General features: G+C 56.8%; 1 protein-coding gene across 1 annotated transcript in view; it reads left to right on the top strand.

Annotated features, from left to right (window-relative positions):
• Positions 1–9,353: 9,353 nt before the first annotated feature.
• The window catches only part of INPP5A (inositol polyphosphate-5-phosphatase A), a 124,808-nt gene continuing 114,346 nt past the window's right edge, over positions 9,354–19,815 (top strand). The window contains exons 1-2 of the mRNA XM_058299471.1: positions 9,354–9,524; positions 10,546–10,587. Of these exons, the coding sequence (XP_058155454.1) occupies positions 9,354–9,524; positions 10,546–10,587 (213 nt within the window). The remainder of the gene's footprint in view (positions 9,525–10,545; positions 10,588–19,815) is intronic.

Raw genomic sequence — 19,815 nt, 5'->3', positions numbered from 1 at the left:
GGACACCCCGCCTGCAGGCACCGGCCGGGTGGACCGGACCCCCCGCCTGCAGGCACCGGCCGGGTGGACCGGACCCCCCGCCTGCAGGCACCGGCCGGGTGGACCGGACCCCCCGCCTGCAGGCACCGGCCGGGTGGACCGTACCCCCCCCCTGCAGGCACCGGCCGGGTGGACCGGACCCCCCCCCTGCAGGCACCGGCCGGGTGGACCGGACCCCCCCCCCCTGCAGGCACCGGCCGGGTGGACCGGACCCCCTGCCTGCAGGCACCGGCCGGGTGGACCGGACCCCCCCCCCCTGCAGGCACCGGCCGGGTGGACCGGACCCCCCCCCCTGCAGGCACCGGCCGGGTGGACCGGACCCCCCCCCCTGCAGGCACCGGCCGGGTGGACCGGACCCCCCCCCCCTGCAGGCACCGGCCGGGTGGACCGGACCCCCCCCCCTGCAGGCACCGGCCGGGTGGACCGGACACCCCCCCCTGCAGGCACCGGCCGGGTGGACCGGACCCCCCGCCTGCAGGCACCGGCCGGGTGGACCGGACCCCCGCCTGCAGGCACGGGCCCTGTGGCTCCCCCTTGCTGGTGCTTGCTGCCAGGGGCACGCGCTCTCCTGGGGTGCACTGCTCCGTCTTCCGGCTGCATGCCCCCAGCTCGCAGGCTTGGTGTTTCTGACGTGGAGGAGCATGGGTGGGCTCGTGTGCTCCCTGCTTCGGGACTGGTCTGGTTGGCCATGGTGGGAGGAGTGCACAGAGGGCACGCGCACTCGTCCACCCCCGTCCGGGCCGGGCTCCCCGAGAGGCCTGAGCGCCTTCCCTGGGCCCTGGCTCGGTCTGCCCGTGGGTGTCCTGGATGGGCTCTTCTCTCCTTCGTCTTTTTTAGTTCTTCACACGGGAGGAAGGCTGACCCTGGTCGGAGGGAGGTGGCAAAGCCCTCAGCAGCGCAGCCCCTGCGTTAACATGTTACTTACGGTTTTTCTTTGTTATGCAAACGTGCATGTTTTCTTTATTGTAATCAAACATTTTTTTGAAAAATTGTATTTGGAGTTTGAGTCATTGTTTGTTTTTCCACGTGAACTTTAGAATCCGCTTACCCAGTAGGAGCAGGGCGATGGTGGGTGCTTGGCGGTTTTGTGGGATGGAGTTACGCCACAGCGGCCTGGGGTGGTGGGAGCTGTGTGCCCAGCGCCGCCGGAGGCCGGCCAGCCTCTGTCCAGCTTGAGTCGGTCAGGAAAGTGGTTTTTTGGTAACTTTTTCCTGACTATTTTATCTTTTTGTGTTGCTGTTGTGGAAAGGGTTTTCTTTTCTCCTGTGTTTCCTGCTTGTCTATTGTTTGCATGTGAAAGCTATGGATTTTTCTGTGTTAATTTTATATCCTGCTGTCTTACTGAATCATTTTATTGTTTGCTTTACTTTTATCATCAGTTCTCTGGTTTTCCAGGTGATACTCTCCTAGCATTTGCAGGGACAGGTTATTTAATTCTTCCTTTCCAGTTGTTTTACATCTACTGATTTTCTCTTTTGGACTCATTCTCTGAAAAAATAAGGTCAAAGAGTTGTGGAAGTCAGGCATCCTTGCCTCGTGTACCTTAGCAGGAGTGCCCTGGGGTGTCCCCACTGAGAAGGGCCTTGCTTCAGGCCTGGAGTGTCTGGGTGGTGTTTGTTTTATTGGGGGCACGCATTAGTTTTCTGCGCTGTGTCACAAATCACCAGCTTCTTAGTGGCTTAAAACTATTTACTGCCTTGGTTTCTACAGGTTAGACGTGTGGCACAGCCTTGCTGGGTCCACTCCGGGGCTCTCCAGGCTGACAGCGAGGTGTCGGGCTTCTCACCTGGAGACTCAGCTAGCAGAGGTGCTCAGGGTTTCTGCTGAAGTCAGCCCCTTGCGGCTCGAGGTTCTCGGCAGCTTGCTTCTTCGTAGGTAGCCTGGCAGGGAGGGAGGGGAGAGCAGGCGAGGGAGCCCACTTCCTTCCAGGCCTGACCTCTAGACTCTGCTCAAGGGTTTACTTGGTGAGGTAGGACACGCCCTGGCGATCTAACTTTTGATTAACCTAAGTCACCTGGTAGGGATTTTCTTTATACCGGCTGCAGTGTCCCCTCGCCTTTGCCATGCAGTGTAAATGCGGTATTTGTTCTCTGATAGGAACCTGGGAGTTTTCTTCCTTTTCTGTGGTCTCAAGCTCTGCTGTCCAGCAGAGTAGCCACTAAGCACACGTGACTCTTTAAGTGCACTCAAGATGAGTAAAACACAGAGCTTTTAGTTGCACGAGGAATATTTACAGTGCGCACTTGGCTAGTGCAGATCGACTCTTCCACTGCAGAAACTTCCTGTGCGCAGTGCTGGTGTACTGTCATAGGCAGGTCCTGCAGTGAGGGGCTTTTCTGTGTCCATGCTGCCCAGGACCCTAGCCCATGCCATGCGTGGCCGGTGAAACGTAGATAATGCAGGTGAGAAATGGAATTGTCAGTTTGACTTTTATTTTAGTTCATCTGTGCTTTCTGCCCCCTTTTAAGCAGCTGTATTGGCATGCAGTGAGCGGCACATACCTCAGGTGCAATTTGGAAAGTTTGGACAGGTGCGTGCCCTCTGGCCGCCTGCACCCCTCTGCATCTCCCCTGCCCAGGCAGGCACTGACCTGCTGCCCCTGTGGCTGCCGCCCGGGCGTGCTCAGGTGTCCCATAAACAGAACCTTAGCGCAGGTGCTCTTCTCTGCCCTGAGTCGTTCCCTCGGCACAAGGTTTCGAGTGTCAGGTGATGGGTATGTCGGCAGCCTGGTCCTCTCCGGTGCCGAGCAGGTTCCACTGCTGGACGTCCACAGCCTGCGTACCCGTTCACCTGCGGCGGACCCTCAGGAGGCTTCTGATTTTGGGCCATCACGAGTACACGGCACGTCTTGTGTGGACACGGGTAGAACCTAGGAGTGTGTGGCTGGGTCACGTGGTCATGCATTTGCAACTTTTTAAGAAATCCCCAAACTGTTTCCCAAGTGGCTGTGCCGTTTCATTCCACCTGTACCTTCCTGTCTGCTGCAGACTCGTGGTGGGTGTGCGAGGGGCTCCTCGTGCTTTGGCTGGCACTTCCTGCGCGACAGCGTGGCACGCCTTTCCGTGGCTTCCTTGTATCAGCGTATCTTCTTTGGGGAAGGGTCTGTTCCTATCTCTGGCTTTTTCTTTTTTTATTGTGCGTTGTTTACTTTCTTGCTGTTTTATCTGTTTCTGATAATGCTAGTACCTGGGCTCGTCACTGGCCCTGTCACCTGCTCTCCTGCCGTCTGCCCTGGCGCTGTGGCCTCTGCCGGAATTTGCCCTGGTGCCGTGGCCTCTGCCGTCTGCCCCAGCGCCGTGGCCTCTGCTGTTTGCCCTGGTGCCGTGGTTTCTTGGGCTTTGTGCTCCTCTGACTCCTGTCCCATGCAGCCGCTTCCTGGGGATTTTCTGAAGTCTGGGTTAAGTGGTATTTCTTCGAGGAGATTTGGGCTTTCTTTTACTAGTAGCCGGTGGCCATGGTGAGTCTAAACCCTGGACACGTACATTTTTTGTCTGGAGGTGCCTCCGTTCTGCACAGATTGCGTGACGACCTTCTGCATCACCGGGCGTGTCTCTTCCTTTTTCCTCCAGCTGAGGCGGCGTGTGTCCTGGCCGCCCTCCTGGAAGCTGGCTCTGCCCTGGGCCGTGTGGCAGGGCTGGGACAGAGTCCTGGGCCGTCGCCTCATGGGACGGTCAGGAAGAAGCCAGGGTCAGCACGGGTGCCGCCGCCAGCTCCGGCCTGGTGCCAGGCTTAGCTTTCAAGTATTCTGGCTTTCTCACGTTTCTCCCCAGGTAGGGGACGCTGCTTTTGTAGCTCACCAGCCGTCTTCAGTGTTTTGTGTTGAGAGCTGGTTGGGAGTGGCTGGGCCTCCAGGGGCCAGTACGGAGTCCACTCCTGGGTCTCTCCCTTCCGGGCCTGTCCTCCCCGGGCCTCCTTGGGTCTTGGCCTGAGCGTGGAGGGAGGCCTGAGCCCGGCGCTGCGGCCGTTTCTCTCTTGTTGTCCCCCTGGCCGTGTCTTGCGACCTCTTCGAGGTGCTAAGACTTGCATCTCCCGCTGTGGCTTCTCTGGGCTCCACGGTTGTGGAATAAGCTTGTAAAAGGTCACACACCCCAAGAACGCGTGCGTCCCTGGGTGTCCCCCTTTGGGCCCTGACTCCGTCCTGTCCCCCAGCCGCAGTGTGGGGCCTGCCCTGGCCTGGCTCTTGCTCCAGCCCGCCTGGCTCTCGCCAGAGCTGCCGGTACTTGTGAGGACAGGGCCCCTTGGTGCCCGTTGGCGCGTCCTCTCCCGTGGGCTGGGGATGGCCGGTGGGCCGGGCCTTCCTTGAGGCCGCCCGCCCCTGCCCTGGCAGCGCCTCCGCCCCGTGCTTTGGCCGGCAGAGCTGTGCCAGGCTTTGTGTTTGTGCCGTTCTGCTGGCTGGAGGGTGGCGTGCGTCTGGTTTCTCCCAGGAGTGAGGTTTTGTATCTTTTCGTGTTTACCAGGTGTTTCGAGTGCCTTTTCTGCCTGCTTTTCCCACTGGACGGAGGCAGTGCATCCCGAGCCTGGCTCGCAGGACCCAGGCCTGGTGCTGGCCGCGTGGCTCCGGCTGTCCCTGCGCTCCCGCCCGCCGACCCCTCCACCTCCCTGAACCCCAGGGTCCTGCCTGACGGTCACGGCGGGCGCTGGGATGGCAGCCCCCTCCCGCGGGGGTAGGAAGGCGAAAGAAGCCTCTTTCTCCTCGTGTGTGTGCACCTGAGGGCAGGTGTGGGCATGGTTGCAGGTGTGGGCGTGGCTGTACCTGAGGGCAGGTGTGGGCATGGCTGTGGCCTTCCCTGCTCCTGCAGAGCCGCTCTCTGTGGACAGGGCGACGGGCTGCCGGTATCCCGCCACTTGCGGGTGGTGCTTCAGGTGCCCTTGGCCTTTTTTGTTGCTTCCAGGATTAGCTAAAGTGCTCTGAGTTCTTCACACTTTTTCTGTTCTCAAATTTTAAAAATCAAGAGGTAAAAACCATGAAAGTCATACATAGCCATTGATCGTATTTTAAAAATAAAGACAATAAAAGGGAAAGAACTGCCATCTCACACGCCACCTTCGCGTCCACAGTGGCGCTCCCAGGCCGCGGGAGGCCGTCTGCCTGAGTCACGCTGCCTCGCTCCTGTCCTGCCGCCCGCCTGGCCCGTGTCTGTGCGCAGGGGCCTGCTGGCCCAGCCGTCGCTGGAGGGGCCGCCTGTGCTCCAGCCACTTCTTTCGGGGGCACGTCTTCCCCGTGGGCGCGCGTTGCCTTCAGCGTCCGCGCTGCCGTCCCCCCGTCGCCGCACGACGCACCCGCTGAAGGCGGGCCCGTTCCCCACGATGAGGTTCGTGAGCGTCTGAGCCGCTTTCACTCTCGGGTTACTGTTCCACGATGGACTCCAGAGCAGAATTCCACGTTGAGAGGAGTATTTTTGGCGTCTTCCCCAACCAGTTGATGGCTTTTGTACTCTGCACTTTCGGGGTGTCAGGCGATAAGGCAGCCACGTGCTTTCCAAGCCAGCGTCCCCAACATGCCGGGGCTGCCGCCCAGCGCAGGGCCAGGCGTGCACCTGACACACGGCGTTTCTTGAAGCCGCTGGCGTGTTGCACTCGCACGCTCACTTCCGTGTCTCGGGCCGCTCCGTGGCCAGTGGACCAGGCCGCAGTGACGTCCTGTGAGACCTCAGCCTACAGCGCGCCCCGGGTTCCACTTTCCAGAGTGAGACGGCCGCGAGGACAGGGCTGCGCAGCAGGACAGGCGGGTTTTCTCAAACTCCCAGGACTGCCCGTTCAAGGAGCCGTCGTCACTTGGTCTCGGCAGAAGCGCCTGGTGGTGTGCGCGCACATGCCCAACCTAGGAGGGCCTGCTCCAGACGCTTGGGCGGCCGCCAATGACACCCACTGCCGCTCCCTCCCCTTCCCCACAGCCCGAGATCCGTCCTTGCGCGCCTGCTCCTCCGTGACCTCCAGCGACCCGTCCTCGCGCGCCTGCTCCTCCCGCGTGGGCTCGTGCAGGCGGCCTGCGGCCTGGCGCTGCTCTGGGGGTGGGAGGGCCTTGTTGGGCCAGCCCCTCTCCCTGAGGACAGCGGGGTTTGCGGCAAGTTCCTTACATCCAGCGCGGGCCCCTTTGAGCAGGTGCAGGAGCTCACCCTGGACTTCGTTAGGAGGGAAGGGAAATTATACTTGTTTTCGCATCTTTTCAGGAACGTGTTAGGAGAGTCAAACAGCCAGGTTGCACGTTGGGTGGGGGTTCTTGTCTCCAGCCTTTTAAAAGCTTCCCTTGCCCTCCTCTGTTGGCCTTGCGGAGAGCGCCTTGGCCGTGCCTTGTCGCCGGGCTCTGCCCTGGCAGGGGGCTTGGACCATCGTCCTGGGCCTGCCGTGGGCTGTCTCGGGCCTGGGCCTACGGGCCTCCCCTTCCCACCCCTGCGCTCCAGATATGCCTTCTTCTCCGTTTTTTCTTAGTTTCTATACAATAGAGTAAGCTGAGATGATGCCACGGGAACAGCTGCGCGGATGTGCTGAGCTGCGCCGAGGTCCCGTCTGGTGTGCGATGCGTGGCCGCAGGCGTCTGCTCGGGCCTGGGACACGTGGCCCCGGGGGGCTGTGTGTTTTTACTACTGTAAGTGGCGTCAGCGAACACCTCTGCGTGTGATAGTCTATGCGCATTCTCAAGTCAGAAGGAATTTCTGGAAATAGCATTACTGGTGAAGCACTGCATTTTTTAAAGTGTTTTGACATGATTTCAGGTGGTCTTTAGAAAAGCTGAGAAGTGAAAACATGATGCCCTGGCAGCGGGGGAGTTTTGTTTTATCAGATCGTCTTATCAGATTGAGAGAGGTGATTTTTGTTTCATTGCATTTATTAGGTGCTGAGAGCTAGGGACACCCGAAAAGCTCGTCCTGAGTCCTCATCCCTTCCTGTGGGCTGGCCCCGTGGTAGGTGGTTTCAGTCCTGCGGTGGCCGTGACTCAGGACGGCTCTGAGCCCTCTTGCTGGAGACTGTGGGGGAGCCCCGGCGCAGCAGGAGCCGGAAGAGGGAGGAGGAGACGCGGCCCGCTGCGCCCAAGTGTATGGCACTCTTTTTAGGTTCTTTTCTTTGCTTCTGCATCTAGAAAGGCCCTTTCCCTCCACGAGAGCAGTTACCTGCGTGTGTCCCTGCTGACTCTCCCGTGGCTTTGTTGAGCGCCTCCTGAGCCCTGGAGTTTCTGTGCCTCGTGGACTGGAGACGGGCCTCCCCGCACGCCTTGGGAGGAGAACGCGACCAGCCTCCCGAGGGCCTGGTGGGTGCTGGAAGCCCCGGGCTCCCCTCAGCTCCCTCACGCTCCGGGTGAGGCGCCCCAGGTTCCAGCCCCGGAAAGGCCCGCTGTCCACCCTGGGGACCCTTTCCAGCCAGACGAGGCGGGGCGGGGCCGTGTGCAGTGGCCTTCCTAAACCCAGCTTAATTGTCCCAGGACTGTCGGAGGAAAACGATACTCAGCTGAAAGGGAAGGAGCTTTTGGACTCCACAGAAATGTTTTATCAGCATAAGTTGTAGGATATCTTTAAAATTCTTTTAAGGGTACAAGAAGTATATTTTAGGAACTTACAGAATCTGTAGTTTAAAAAATACGTTTATTTTTCGCCTGTCGTTTATGAGCCCCGTGTTGGAAAGCCATCCCTCCTCGCGCGGCCTCTCGCCGCCTGACTCCCCCCTCCAGGTTGGCGGCTGGTGTGCTGCCTGCGCGTCCTCGGCCCGGCTGTGGGGGCGCCGGCTCTGGGCCCCGGCGGGTTCTGCGCCTGGCTGCGCGCTCGGCTGCGTTCCGCGGGGCCCTGCCGTCCGCGGGGGCCCTGCCGTCCACGGCCCTGCCGGGTGCCCGCGGAGTCCCTCCCTCTCCAGCCTCCGGCCCTTGCCTGTCGCTCCAGGCCCACGTTTCCAGGAAGCGGGGCCCTGCCAAGCCTGGCTGCGTCCTCGCCTCTCGGGAATGCTTTCTTCTGGTAGTTTGTGGTCGCCTTGCTTCTGGAGACGTCCCTGCCCGCGGGTGGGTGCTCTTCCCTGGGCCTGGCGCTGCCGGCCCGTGCCTCCGCCCGCGTGTCCTGCCAGCTTGCCTTTTCTTCCTTGGCTGCCACTTGTCAGGGGCACGTCCCTTGTTCCTGCTGAGGAATTCCCCGCGTTTTCCTCCTTACCCCCTTTTGTATTATTTTGGGGCTTTGGGTAGAAAGAGATGCCTTGATCTAACTTTGTCGTCATCTTCGCCCCAACTCTCTCGTTGTCGGGAGCTTCTGTCACCATATTGCTTCTAGCAGTTACCTGCTCGCACTCCACGTGCTCTGCCCTGTGGGCTGGGAAAGCCCGGGGCCACGCGAGGAGCGGGACGCCGCCCACCGCCCAGGATGAGCATGTGGCACTGCGTGTGGCCTGAGAGCAGTGATGCGCTGACCTCAGGGTGCAGGAAGGGGGCTAGCCCCGGGGCCCAGGTGTCCTGCCCGCAGCCTCTGGCCCTGCAGGTGCTGGACCAGCTTTCCCTGCGGGGAGGTGGGCGGGCAGCCGGGGAGGGCACTGCTGCATGTGGGCGGCAGGCCCGCAAGTGTGGGCCGGAGCAGAGCGGGCAGAGGCTCAGGGCCGGGCACAAGCGGCTGAGGGGCTGGACCGGGCGCCCTGCAGGTGAGGAAGGGGGAGGGAGGGGGCGGGGTGGGCGAGGCAGCCCCGAGAGGTGGCTCTGCCTGGCACTTGCTCCTCCCCAGGCCCACGCCGTGGCTTCCACGTGGCCGGGGCAGGCGGGGGACTGGGCCCAGGGCCAGGGGCTCTGCCCGGTGGGCCTCCTCACTGCGGGTGCCCGCGGGAGCCTTGCCTTGGGGTTGAAGCCTCATCCTCCCCCACCTGCCCCGTCCTCCCTCCCCTGGCCGCAGTGTCCCTGCCCAGCTGGCAGGTGGGAGGGCAGGGAGCGGGCGGCCCTGAGCCAGGGCACCCGGCAAGTGGGAGGACAGGCTGGGCACTGAGCCGCCTGCGGCCAGCTCGCCCGGCCTTTCCTTGTTCTCTTCCTCTCCCCTCCTCCTTCCTTCTTCCTTTTTTCCTCCTTTTCTATTTTTTACCTGATTTACTTAGTCCTGTATAAACTTATCACTTAGCCCTTTTTACAGATGGCTTTAATTGACATGAAATTTACATCCCGTTACGCTCTCCCGTTTAAGGACTGCCAGCCAGCGGCGCTCGGTGTGTTCACACGGTGCTGTGGAGCACCGGGCCTCAGCAGGCCCCCCACTCTCCCCGCGGCCCGTGCCAGCGGGCAGCAGCCTTCTCGCTGGGGCGCTGCCGGGCATACCTCACCAGTGGGGCCACGGCCTTGACCCCGCTCCAGGAGGTCGGAGGGCATGCCGTGGCGTGTGGACCGCGCTTCGCTTTCCCGAGCTGGACACTTGGCCGCCTCTGCCCCTCGCCGGTTGGGCGTGGGCTGCCGGGACGTGCGCAGCCCTGGGCCGGCCTCCTCCGTGCACACGCCGCGGCGGGACGTGCCGGCCCTCGGCTGGTTCGGGAACTGGGCCGTCCGTCGTCCTCGGCGGCCCCGTGTCCTCGCTAACACTTGTCACGTCCGTTGCCTTTTCTGGTTTGTTTCTAATTAGTATAGCCACCGCCCCTGAGGGGGCATCTTGCTGGGGCTTGGTTTGCATTTCTCGAATGGCTAATGCGAGCGTCTTCTCGTGCCCCTTTCCACTGCGCCTTCCTCTTTCTGCGATGCCCTCTTCTTCTGGCCGTGTGTGGGCTGAGGAGAGGGGGACAGGGCAGGGGCTGGCGCTGGGGGGGCTCGGCAGCCCTGGCTTCTGGGGTGGAGCTTGGCCCAGGTGCTGGGAGAGCGTCCTGCCGCGGCGCCCCTCCTTCCACGAAGCCCCCCTCGACAGGAGGCTCTGCTGGCAGCGTCTCGTCCTGGGCCGCCCGTCCAGGTGCTGCGGTGGTTGCAGGATGTGTGGACCACGGTGTGCACTGTTGGCCCTGCAGTGGGGGCGGAGTGGCCGGGTCAGACGAGGGCCAGCCGGCCCTTTCCTGCCAGAGCCGGCGAGACCGCAGGTGCACCCCTCCCTTTGGCCAGCGGGTTGTGTGCTGCCTCTGCCTGGCCGGACGGCTCCCTAGACCCATCCCTGCGGTGGGGGGGTCCCCTGCCCCGGAGGGGGCTTCTGTCCCACAGGCACCGGCCATTCCCACCCCCAGAAACAGCCCCCTTTGCGTGGCCGCTCTAGAGTTCCGTGGTGAAGCACCACGGTGCTGCGGGGTCTGCCTTCCCGTGGCCGTGGGCGGGCAGGGCTGTGAGAAAGCCGCCCTCGCCCCTTCACGTTCCTTCCAGGCCGCCTCCTGGGGGGCTCGCTCGCCGGTGTCCCCCGGGGACTGTGTGCCCCCAGGCAGAGGGCCTGGCCTGGGGTGGGAGTGGGCTGGGGGCCGGGCGGCGGGGCTGCCCGGGAGGGCGGGGCGCACCTCTGCCCTCCTGGGCCCTGGCTGCGTTCCCTGGGGCGTCTTCCCCGCAGCGCGCTGGTCCCAGGGGCTGACTGTCCTCTTGTTTCTTCTTCTTTACAGCCAGAAAACCTCCAGAAGAACTGGCTGCGGGAATTCTACCAGGTAAGAGGCCCTGCTCGGGCTGCCGGGATGGCCGCCCGCTCGGGCTGGGGTCCCCGCCATGGAGCGGCCGCCTCGGGCTGCGCTGCCCTCCAGTGGCCGGTCCTGGGAAGCATCGGCATCCGTGCGGGTATGGCGCAGACGCTGCCTGCTCTCGTCCGGCTGCCAGCACGTGGGGCCCCACGGGCAGTTCAGGGCTCGAGGGCCATGGGGGCGGGCCAGAGCCGGCCTCCGTGTCCCCGAGAGCCCGACGGCAGAACCGGGCGTTGTTCCCTGACAGCCCTGCTCCAGAGGGCAGAGTCACTGCCACGTGGGGACTGAGGTCATGGTCCCCGCAGGCGTCGTGTTTGCAGGTTCCAGTGTGAGGGTGGAGGTACCCCGGGGCCCACACAGGCAGAGGGCAGGCTGGCGCGGGGCCGCTGAGGCTACCAGGGGTCGTGGCAGAAGGGGGTGGCTGGCGGCGGTGGCTCAGGCACCCGGGCCATGGCAGTTTGATATGCTTATGAAGTCCAAAAATAGATATTGGATTATATTTGTAATCTGGTCTGTACCTGGGCCTGATTGAGTTATGATTAGGGCTTTGATTGGGCCACATCATTAGGGCATTGATTGCCCCTTGGTGGGGACTCACAGATAAAAGGCATGACAAAGGACAGAGGTGAGGCTTCTTAATGTTGTAGTTTTGATGTTGGAGTTTGATGCTGAAGCCTTAAGCTGGAGGCCAAGGGAGAGAGACAGAGCCGTTCACCTGATAGTCTCCAGCTGACCTTGTGGAGAAAACAGAGGAGCTGAGCCCAGAGGAACCCCAGAAGCCTGAACCCTCACAGACGTCTGTCAGCAGACATCTTGGTCTAACACATGAAAATAGACTTTGGTGAGGAAAGTAACTTATGCTTATGGCCTGACATCTGTAAGCTCCCACCCCAAATAAATACCCTTTATAAAAACCAACCAATTTCTGGTATTTTGCATCAGCACCCTTTGGCTGACTGATATACGGGCCGAGTGGTGGGGGTGCTCCGCAGGCTCTCCCGGCACCTGTGTGGCACGTGCTCGGCCGAGGAGGGACCAAGAGAAGACGCGCTGTTGGCAGTGGGTGCAGCCGAGAGCCGCGCGGCCCCCAGACGCACCAGTAGCAGTGGAGGAGTGCGTCCGGGCATGTGTCTGGCTCTCCGGGGGCTCAGCGAGGCCCCTCTGAGGAGGAGAGCGCAGAGGCGGGCCCTCGGGTGGGTCGGCCGTCCTGCGCCCGCGTCCTGGGAGCCCAGGAGCCGGTGGGCTTAGGCGGAGGAAGGAGGGCCTGAGGCCCGAGGTCCAGGGGCTGGGGAGGCCGGGCGTGGTCTGAGCTGAGCTGCCCCTGGCGGAGAGGGCCGGGGGGGCCGCGGGGTCCCCAGGGCCTGGTGGGTGCAGGCGGCGGAGGTCCTCGAGGTTGTGGCCCGCCCGCCAGCAGCGCTGCTCCCCTAGCCCCCTGGCTTGTGCCGTTTGGGTGAGTGGTCAGGCTGTGGCTGGAGTTTGAGCACTGTGAGAGGAGGCCTCGGTGGTCCTTGGGGAGTGGCTGGGCGTGGGGCCCAGGCCTGGGAGGGCATGGACGTGGCAGCCCGTCCCTGGCAGTGGCCTCCATAAGGGCATGTCAGGGAACCCCCAGAATCCCTTGCCTTACCCCATGTCATTCCAGGGCCTGTCTTCAGAGTGGCCTCGGGTCAGTTGTGGGGGGCAGGCAGGGAGGCCCCCGCCTCACGGGTCCCAGGCTGCAGGACCGGACAGGGCGCACGTGGCTTTCACGGCTCCTCTCGTCGCCCAGGGCCTGGCCCGGCTGCTGGAGACTGCAGTCGTCGGCTTAGGAAGTCCTGGTCGTGAGGGCAGCCAGGCATCCTGCGTGCTGTGAGTCGAAACCCCTGAAAAGCCGCCTCTGCGGCGCTTCCGTCCTGGAGGGCTCCTCCTGCCCGCGCAGCTGGAGGGGTGGTTGGCGGGCCGCGGGGTCCATTCACTCCTAGGTATGTTATTCTTTTAGAGCTGTTTTGGTTTGCTAGGCTGCTGAAAGCAGTCTGCCACGGAGCGGGCTGACTTTTAACCACGGGGATTCTTAGCTTACGAGTGTCCAGCTGTGAGGCCGTGAGGACGTCTGCATCAAGGCACCGTCCAGACGGTGCTTCTCGTAAAGCCCGGCTGCCGGACGCCCTGGACCCTCTGCCGCCTACCGGCCCCTGGCAGCTGGTGCTGCTGCCCCACCCTCCTCCCCCAGTCTCGTTGGTTTCAGCCTCTGGTTCCGTGGTTTTCTCCCTCTCTGTGTTCATCCTCTTTCTGAAGATGCCAGTAAGAGGATCAAGACCCATGCTGGGCCACGCCTTCGCTGAAGTGACCTCACGAAAACCTACTTCCGAGAGAGTCACACACAAGCACGGTTGCTCTGAGAGCGTGGTTTTCTGGAGTACGTACAGTCCCAAACAGGTGCTACTATAAATGGAATTGTTCTCCTGATTTTCTTTTCTGATTATTTGCTGGTGTATAGAAACCAGCTGTCTTCTGCATGTTTATCTTGGATCCTAAAACTTTCCTGAGTTCATTTATTAGTTCTAGGAGCCTTCTAGTGATTTCTTTGGGATTCTTTGGGGATTTTCATGTCATTTGTCACTAGGGATTTGACTTCCTCCTTTCCAGTTTGGATTCCTTTTCCTTTTCATCCTGCCTGATTGCTCTGCTAGAACTTCCAGTGCAGTGTTGAATAATGGTGGTGACAATGAGCATTCTTGTCTTTTTTCTGATCTTAGGAAGAACACTTTCAGTCTTTCACCTTTGAGTGTGATATTTGCCTTCAGTTTTTCATAAATGCCCTTTATGTATTGAGAAAGTTCCCTTCCATTCCTAGTTTTGTGAGTGTTTTTATTGCGAAAGTATGTTTGTCACGTGCATTTTCTGCATTAATTAAGGTGACACAGGTGTTTTTCCCCAGGTCATTCTATAAAGGTGGTATACTACTGTGACAGTTTGATGTTATTTTATGGCTCCAATAAGAAAAAGACGATATTCTTCAACTAACCCATACCTCTGCATCTGGGGCCCTTTCAATTGGACGACGCCAGTGAGGTGCGACTCAGGCGGGGTCTCCAGGTCTCGCTGCAGCTTCAGATAAACGAAGACACAGAGAGAGACACACACAGAAAAGGCAGCTGCCATGTAGATCCTGCCATGTGAGACAAAGGCAACAGGAGAGAGAGAGGACTCCAGACTTGCCTACGTTGCAGAAGGGCAGAGAATCCCCAGAGGCAGAGAGAGGTCCCGGGATCTGGAGTCCCAGAGCCCAGGGACACGGAGAGAGGCCCCTGAGGAGCTGGGCCCGTAGAGCAGTGCAGGGCTGAGGAGACGAGCACTGCCCTGTGCCTGACCGCCACGGGCAGGACGCCGAGATCACCAGTGGCTGGCTTTGATCAGAAAGCCCCTCTGGTGGTGCCTTACTGTGGACATTTCATAGCCTCAGCATTGTAAACTTTCACCCCAAATAAAATGCCTATTATGAAAACCAGCTCACTTCTTGTATTTTGCATTGACAGCCTGTATTGGTCAGGGTTTTTTAGGGAAACAGCACCAACAAAAGACACCTGCCAATAGTATGCTATTCTATAAGAATCTCTCACGCAGCCGTGGGAATGCATAAGTCCAGGTTCCTCAGACAGGCTGCAACCAGAGGCTCCCATGAAAGTCCAGTGAAGGTCCTTGACGAGTTCTGGGAGAGGTTGGCTGTCCAAAGATGAGCTGGGAAATTCTCAGTCAATGCTGGAATCACTTCCCCTTTTAAGGTATTCAAGTGATTGGATAAAGTATCACCTCATTGCTGATGGCAGTCTCCCTGATTGATGTAATTGTAATCAGCTATCTGTGATTTACCACTGCAGTAAAGTCAAGGGTGACTAAAGTCCATAAATGCCCTTGTATTACAGCTGGCCCAGTGCTTGCTCAGCCAAAGACCTGGGCACAATTACCTGGCTGAGTTGACACAATAGCCTAAGCATCACACAGCCCCTTGGCAAACTAAGACAATTACATCGATTGAATTTCTTATGTGGAAGCATCCTTGCTTTCCACTTGGTTATGGTTTGTAATCCCTTCAATATACTGCTAAACTTGGTTTGACAGTATTTTGCTAAGAATTTTTGCGTGTATGTTTATTGGTGTATTAGTCTGCAATTTTCTTTCCTTGTGCTGTCTTTATCTGGCTTTAGTACATTATGAGGGTAATGCTGGCCTCACAGAATGAGCTTGGGAGTAATCCCACCTCTTCTTTTTTTTTTTGCAAGAGTTTGAGAAGGATTGGTGTTAAGTCTACTTTAAATGTTTGGTAGAGTTCAGTAGTGAAACCATCCAGCCCAGGCTTTTCTGTGTTGTAGAGTTATTATTATTTTTAAGTCATTTTTCTATTGATGGACTCCAAGGTTGTTTAAAGTTTGTTTTAGTAATGTGAAGGATAAATTTTAAAAAAGGATGTAATCATGAATCTCATACAAATATAAAATGGACAGATGTTGAAGATTTTATTAAACTCATTTATTAATGAGAGAACCAGTATGATGTGGGAACTGGTTCAAAGGAAAATCCAAAGAGCAGTCAAATAGATAAACTCATCAGGAGTGCTGAAATGAATTTTCTTAATTAAAGTGCAAACTGGCCAAAATCCACAGGCAATAATCAATTGTATTCCATACTATGTATTTTTGTGGTTAAAAGTCAGTTATTTGTAAAATAGTTCAAAACTAGGAAAAGTAGAATTAACCCAAATGGGTGAGCTGACAGGACACCCTCTGTTCTTTTTTGCACACTTTAAAGACCTGCACAATTCTTTTTTCTGTCAGTATTTAAAAAATAAGCTGATGGCAGTATCTGCTTCCATCTAACATTGAGGTGCTGGTACCCAATTTTCTCTCTTGATTTAAGAAAACTAAAATCAGAGAAAAAACCACAGTGGTTTTCATATCATCGTCAGATGCACAGTGTAGGACAGTGATCCCTGGGAGTGGGGAAACAAAGATTGTCCCTTCCGGCATGGGGAGAATTTCCAGGCCAGTGTCTAACAAAGTAAAATTACAATGTCTAATATCCAGTCAAAAATTACTAGGCAGGCAAAGAAGGAGGAAAATATGAGAAGAAAACTGAGTTATACCAGTCCTTCTCTTTCTTTCCCTTCCTTCCTCCCTCCCTCCCTTTTTGGGTTGACTTTGCTTCTGTGTCTAATTTCTAAAGGTAGAAGACAAAAATTACCAATGTCAAAAGTTTGGCGTGGGGCATTATCACTAAAGATCCTGCAGACATTAAAAAGATAATGCAGAGGAAATATTATGAACAACTTTATGCCAATAAATGGGAAAATTTACTTGAAAGGGATATATTTTTGGAATGACAGAAAATATCCCCTTAGTTAAGAAGATAGACCAATGACTCTTAAAGAAATTAAAATTTTGCACAAAGTCTTCCTACACACAATGCCCTCCAGGACTGGTAGCTTCGCTGGTGGTTTTTGTCACAAAAAATTGCTCCAGGCCCACGTGGCTTCTCTAGCAAATTTTGTTACAGATTTAAGCTAGAAATAACAATTCTGGAGAAACTCTTCAGGAAGACTGAATCACAGATGATGCTCCCTAACACATTCTATGCAGAGGCATTACACCACCAGAATAATGTAGTCTGTGTCCACACAGAAATGGAAGCAAAAATTCTTCAAAAATTTTTAGTGAATCAAAAAAGATTAATTCATCATGGCCAAGGGAGTTTTTCTCAGAACTACAAGGCTGGTTTAACATTCAAAAGTCAGTGACTAGGGGAAGCAGCTGTGGCTCCATCAGATGAGCTCCTGTCTACCTTATGGGAGGCCCTCGGTTTGCGTCCCCGGGCCTCCTTGCGAAGGCAGGCTCGCCCGCATGCCGTGGAGAGCTGCCTGGCCCGCAAGGACTGCGGAGAGCCGACTCAGCAAGGGGACGCCACAAAAGGAAGGGAGACGAGCAAGAACACAGAAGAGCCTGCAGCGAATGGACACAGAGCAGACAGCAAGCAAGCTGTAAGGGGGGAAGGGAAATAAAAATAAAATAACTACAGACACAGAAGACTGTATAGCAAATGGTCAGAGAGAGCAGACAGCACACAAAAAGCCACGGGGGAGGGGGAGATATAAAAAAAAAGTCAATGACTGGAACTCACCATGTCAACAGATTAAACAAGAAAATTCATCTGATCATCTCAATAGATGAAGAAAAAGAATTGTTGAAATTCTATAACCATTTATTTTTTCTGCCTATTCTACGTTCAGATCTACTGTTTTGTCTCTAGTGTATTTTTTAATCTCCATTGTGCCTTTTATCCCCATAATTTCTGTCATGTTTCTTTTCAGTCTTTCAGATTCTTCTTTATGCCCGTGCAGTGTCGTCTTAAAGTCCGTCAGCGCTGTCATATTTTCCTTCATCTCCTTGAATTGATCTTGGAGATCGTGTGCTTCCTGGATTCGTCGTCCCGCGCTCTGTGTCTCCTCGGGTTGTAGCTTGTTCCCTGGACTGAGCCCAACCTTCCTTTTCCTCGGCACGGCTTGTCGGGTTCTGCTCGTGCCTGGGCGCGAGGACCTCGAGGAGAGCTCTCAGGTTCAGCCTCTGCCGCCTGTCTCGGGTTTTGCTGTTGGCTGGCTTGGTGCTAAGTTTCTTCCTTGATGGCCACCTTGTGCTGGACCTTTAGAGTAGCCTGTGTTTAATTGTCTGGGTTTTCTCAGCTCTTCTTCATCCGATTCTTGCCCTGGACATGCAGTACAGTTTTTAAGATGGCAATTTTTGTGCAATTATTTCACTTCCAGGAGAGAGCTTCCTTTCCTCTGTTGCACTTCTGGGAATCCTGATCTGTTCTGCTTGGTTTTATGCAGAACTTCCGACCTAGCTCCTGTGATTGTTTAAATTCTTTCCCTCACTCAGTGCCCCCTTTTCCTTACACTTTCCAGTTCTGGCACCCTCCTGTCTTACAGCAGTGCATCTGTTTTTGTTCATGTATTTTCTGCCTCCGGTTTCTTCCCTGTTAGGGGATCCTGCCCCGGGGAGCCCGAAGGCGTCAGGCCAGAAGAGTCTGTTTGCGTTGGGTGGTCCAGCCACCAGGCCTGGGGGGAGCGCGTGCACCCCTGCAGCCCCGGGCTGCTCTGTGCGCAGCAGTCCTCGGTGGCCCCTGCCTGCCCTGGGTCCGGAGGTCCCTGGGCCTGGACACGCGTGGGGTTCTGACACCCGGATGTGAGTGGCGGCCGGAGGCTCCTGGGCCCCGCTGCCTCTGCGCAACCCCAGCCGTGGGGGACCAGTGAGCGGGAGGGCTGGACCGGGGGGCCCAGGGTGGACGTGCCCCACCTGATCTTGGTGATTCTTTTTCTTTGTCTTTGATCCAGAGTTTGTGGAGCCCTTCTCTTGTATCTGTCGACCTCCAGAGTCCTAAGCAAGTGGGATTTGTCCTTTCATTAGCTGCCTCTGAGGGAAGACTTTTCCAGGGCACATCTCATGTCGCCGTGTTGATGATGTCACTCTCTGTAACCATTTCTAAGGAAAACTCTCATCAAACTAAGGATAGAAGGGAACTTCCTCAGCCTAATACAACAAACAAACATAAAACAACCCCACAGCTAACCTCATAGTTAATGTTTAGCGATGGAATGCTTTTGGCTCTAGACTCCAAATGATGCACTTGTATTAGTCAGCCAAAGGAGTGCTGATGCAAAGCACCAGAAGCCTGCTGGCTTTTATAAAGGGCCTTTGTTTGGGGTAGAAGCTCACAGTCACAAGGCCCTGAAGAGTCCAAGTCAAGGTACCGTAAGAGGCTCCTCAACCAAGTCCGCTGCCACGCGTGGGGCTCGATGGCGGGCGAGGTCGGGCTCAGCCTTCCTCCTCCTCTCCAGCCTCGTGGGCCCGGCTTCCACCGCCCTCAGCTGCAGGCTGCAGGGCTCTTCCTTCCCGGGCCTTCTCAGCCGCTCAGGGCCCTGTCTCTTCAGCTGCAAACCATCAGGCGAACGGCTCGGCTCTCTTCCTCGGACCCCTGTCTGCAGAGCCGCCTCTTGCTGTGTATCTTCTCCGTGTACCTGCTTCTGTGTTTCAGTGTTTATCTGCTTACACAGGCCACAGAGGGGCGGGACCCAAACTGATGTGGCCAATCAAAGCCCTAATGTAACATAATTTAATCAAAGACAGCTCAGCTGAATCTAATACAATCAAAGGCGATCATGCCCAGAGGAATAGACCAGCTCACAAGCATAACAGCCTCTTTTTTTTAGAATTCATAAATAATCTGAAATTGACACAGTTTCAGAAAGGCCTAACAGTGCAGTGCACTGTGCACTTACAGTGCAGTTAGGCAGGAGAGGGAAATAAAGGCCAGACAGATTGGGCAGGCAGGCAGGCAGGAAGAGGTCTGTATGGGCAGAAGAAGATGACGACTTTACAGGAACTTTACTATTTACTCGTAGGTGAATTTCTGTAGTTTGCAACATACATGGTCAGTATGAAAAGCATTTAAAAATACACTAGTTGGGAGCAGATGTGGCTCAGGCTGTTGAGCACCTGCTTCTCACACGGGAGGTCCCGGGTGCAGTTCCCGGTACCTCCTAAAAGCAAAAAAGCAAGGAAACAACAACAAAAAAACAACTCAGGGGAGCCCATGTGGCTCAGTGGTTGAGCGCCGGCTTCCCACATATGAAGTCCTGGGTTCAATCCCCGGCCCCAGTACCTCAAAAAACAACAAAAAATTAGCTATGATATGGAAACCTGAATTTAAACAGAACATTCACAATAGCACTAAAAACGAAATGCTTGAGTATAACTTTAATAGAAATGTCAAGACCTATACAGTGCCAACTTGAACCACCAGTGAAAAGAAACAAGACGTAAAGGAATTGAGAGATTGGGCCTGTCCATGGGCCGCAAGGCCGATTATGGCAGCTCGTCAGCCGCGCACTAGTGACCTGAGATTGAGCGCAGTTTCAGGCAGAAGCTTGGCAGGACTGTTTGGGAGAAGTTGACAAGATGATTCTAAAATTCATATGCAAGAGCCAAGGACCTCGTGTAGCCAAAACAGTTTTGCAAAAGGTTGGGAACTAACACTCGCCATCTCGAAGTCGCTCTGACGCTGCGGCCCTCCAGGCTCCCTGCCGCTGGCGGAAGCGCGGAGCAGCCGAGCGGGGCCGGGACGGAGATGTGGGGTCCAGCCTGCGTCCACAGCGAGGCTTGTGAGGGTTATTAG

Source organism: Dasypus novemcinctus, chromosome 6 (genome assembly GCF_030445035.2).
Source record: "Dasypus novemcinctus isolate mDasNov1 chromosome 6, mDasNov1.1.hap2, whole genome shotgun sequence".
NCBI lineage: Eukaryota > Metazoa > Chordata > Mammalia > Cingulata > Dasypodidae > Dasypus > Dasypus novemcinctus.
The sequence above is the reverse complement of the archived record's forward strand: the minus strand, read 5'-3'. Positions and strand labels throughout refer to the sequence as shown.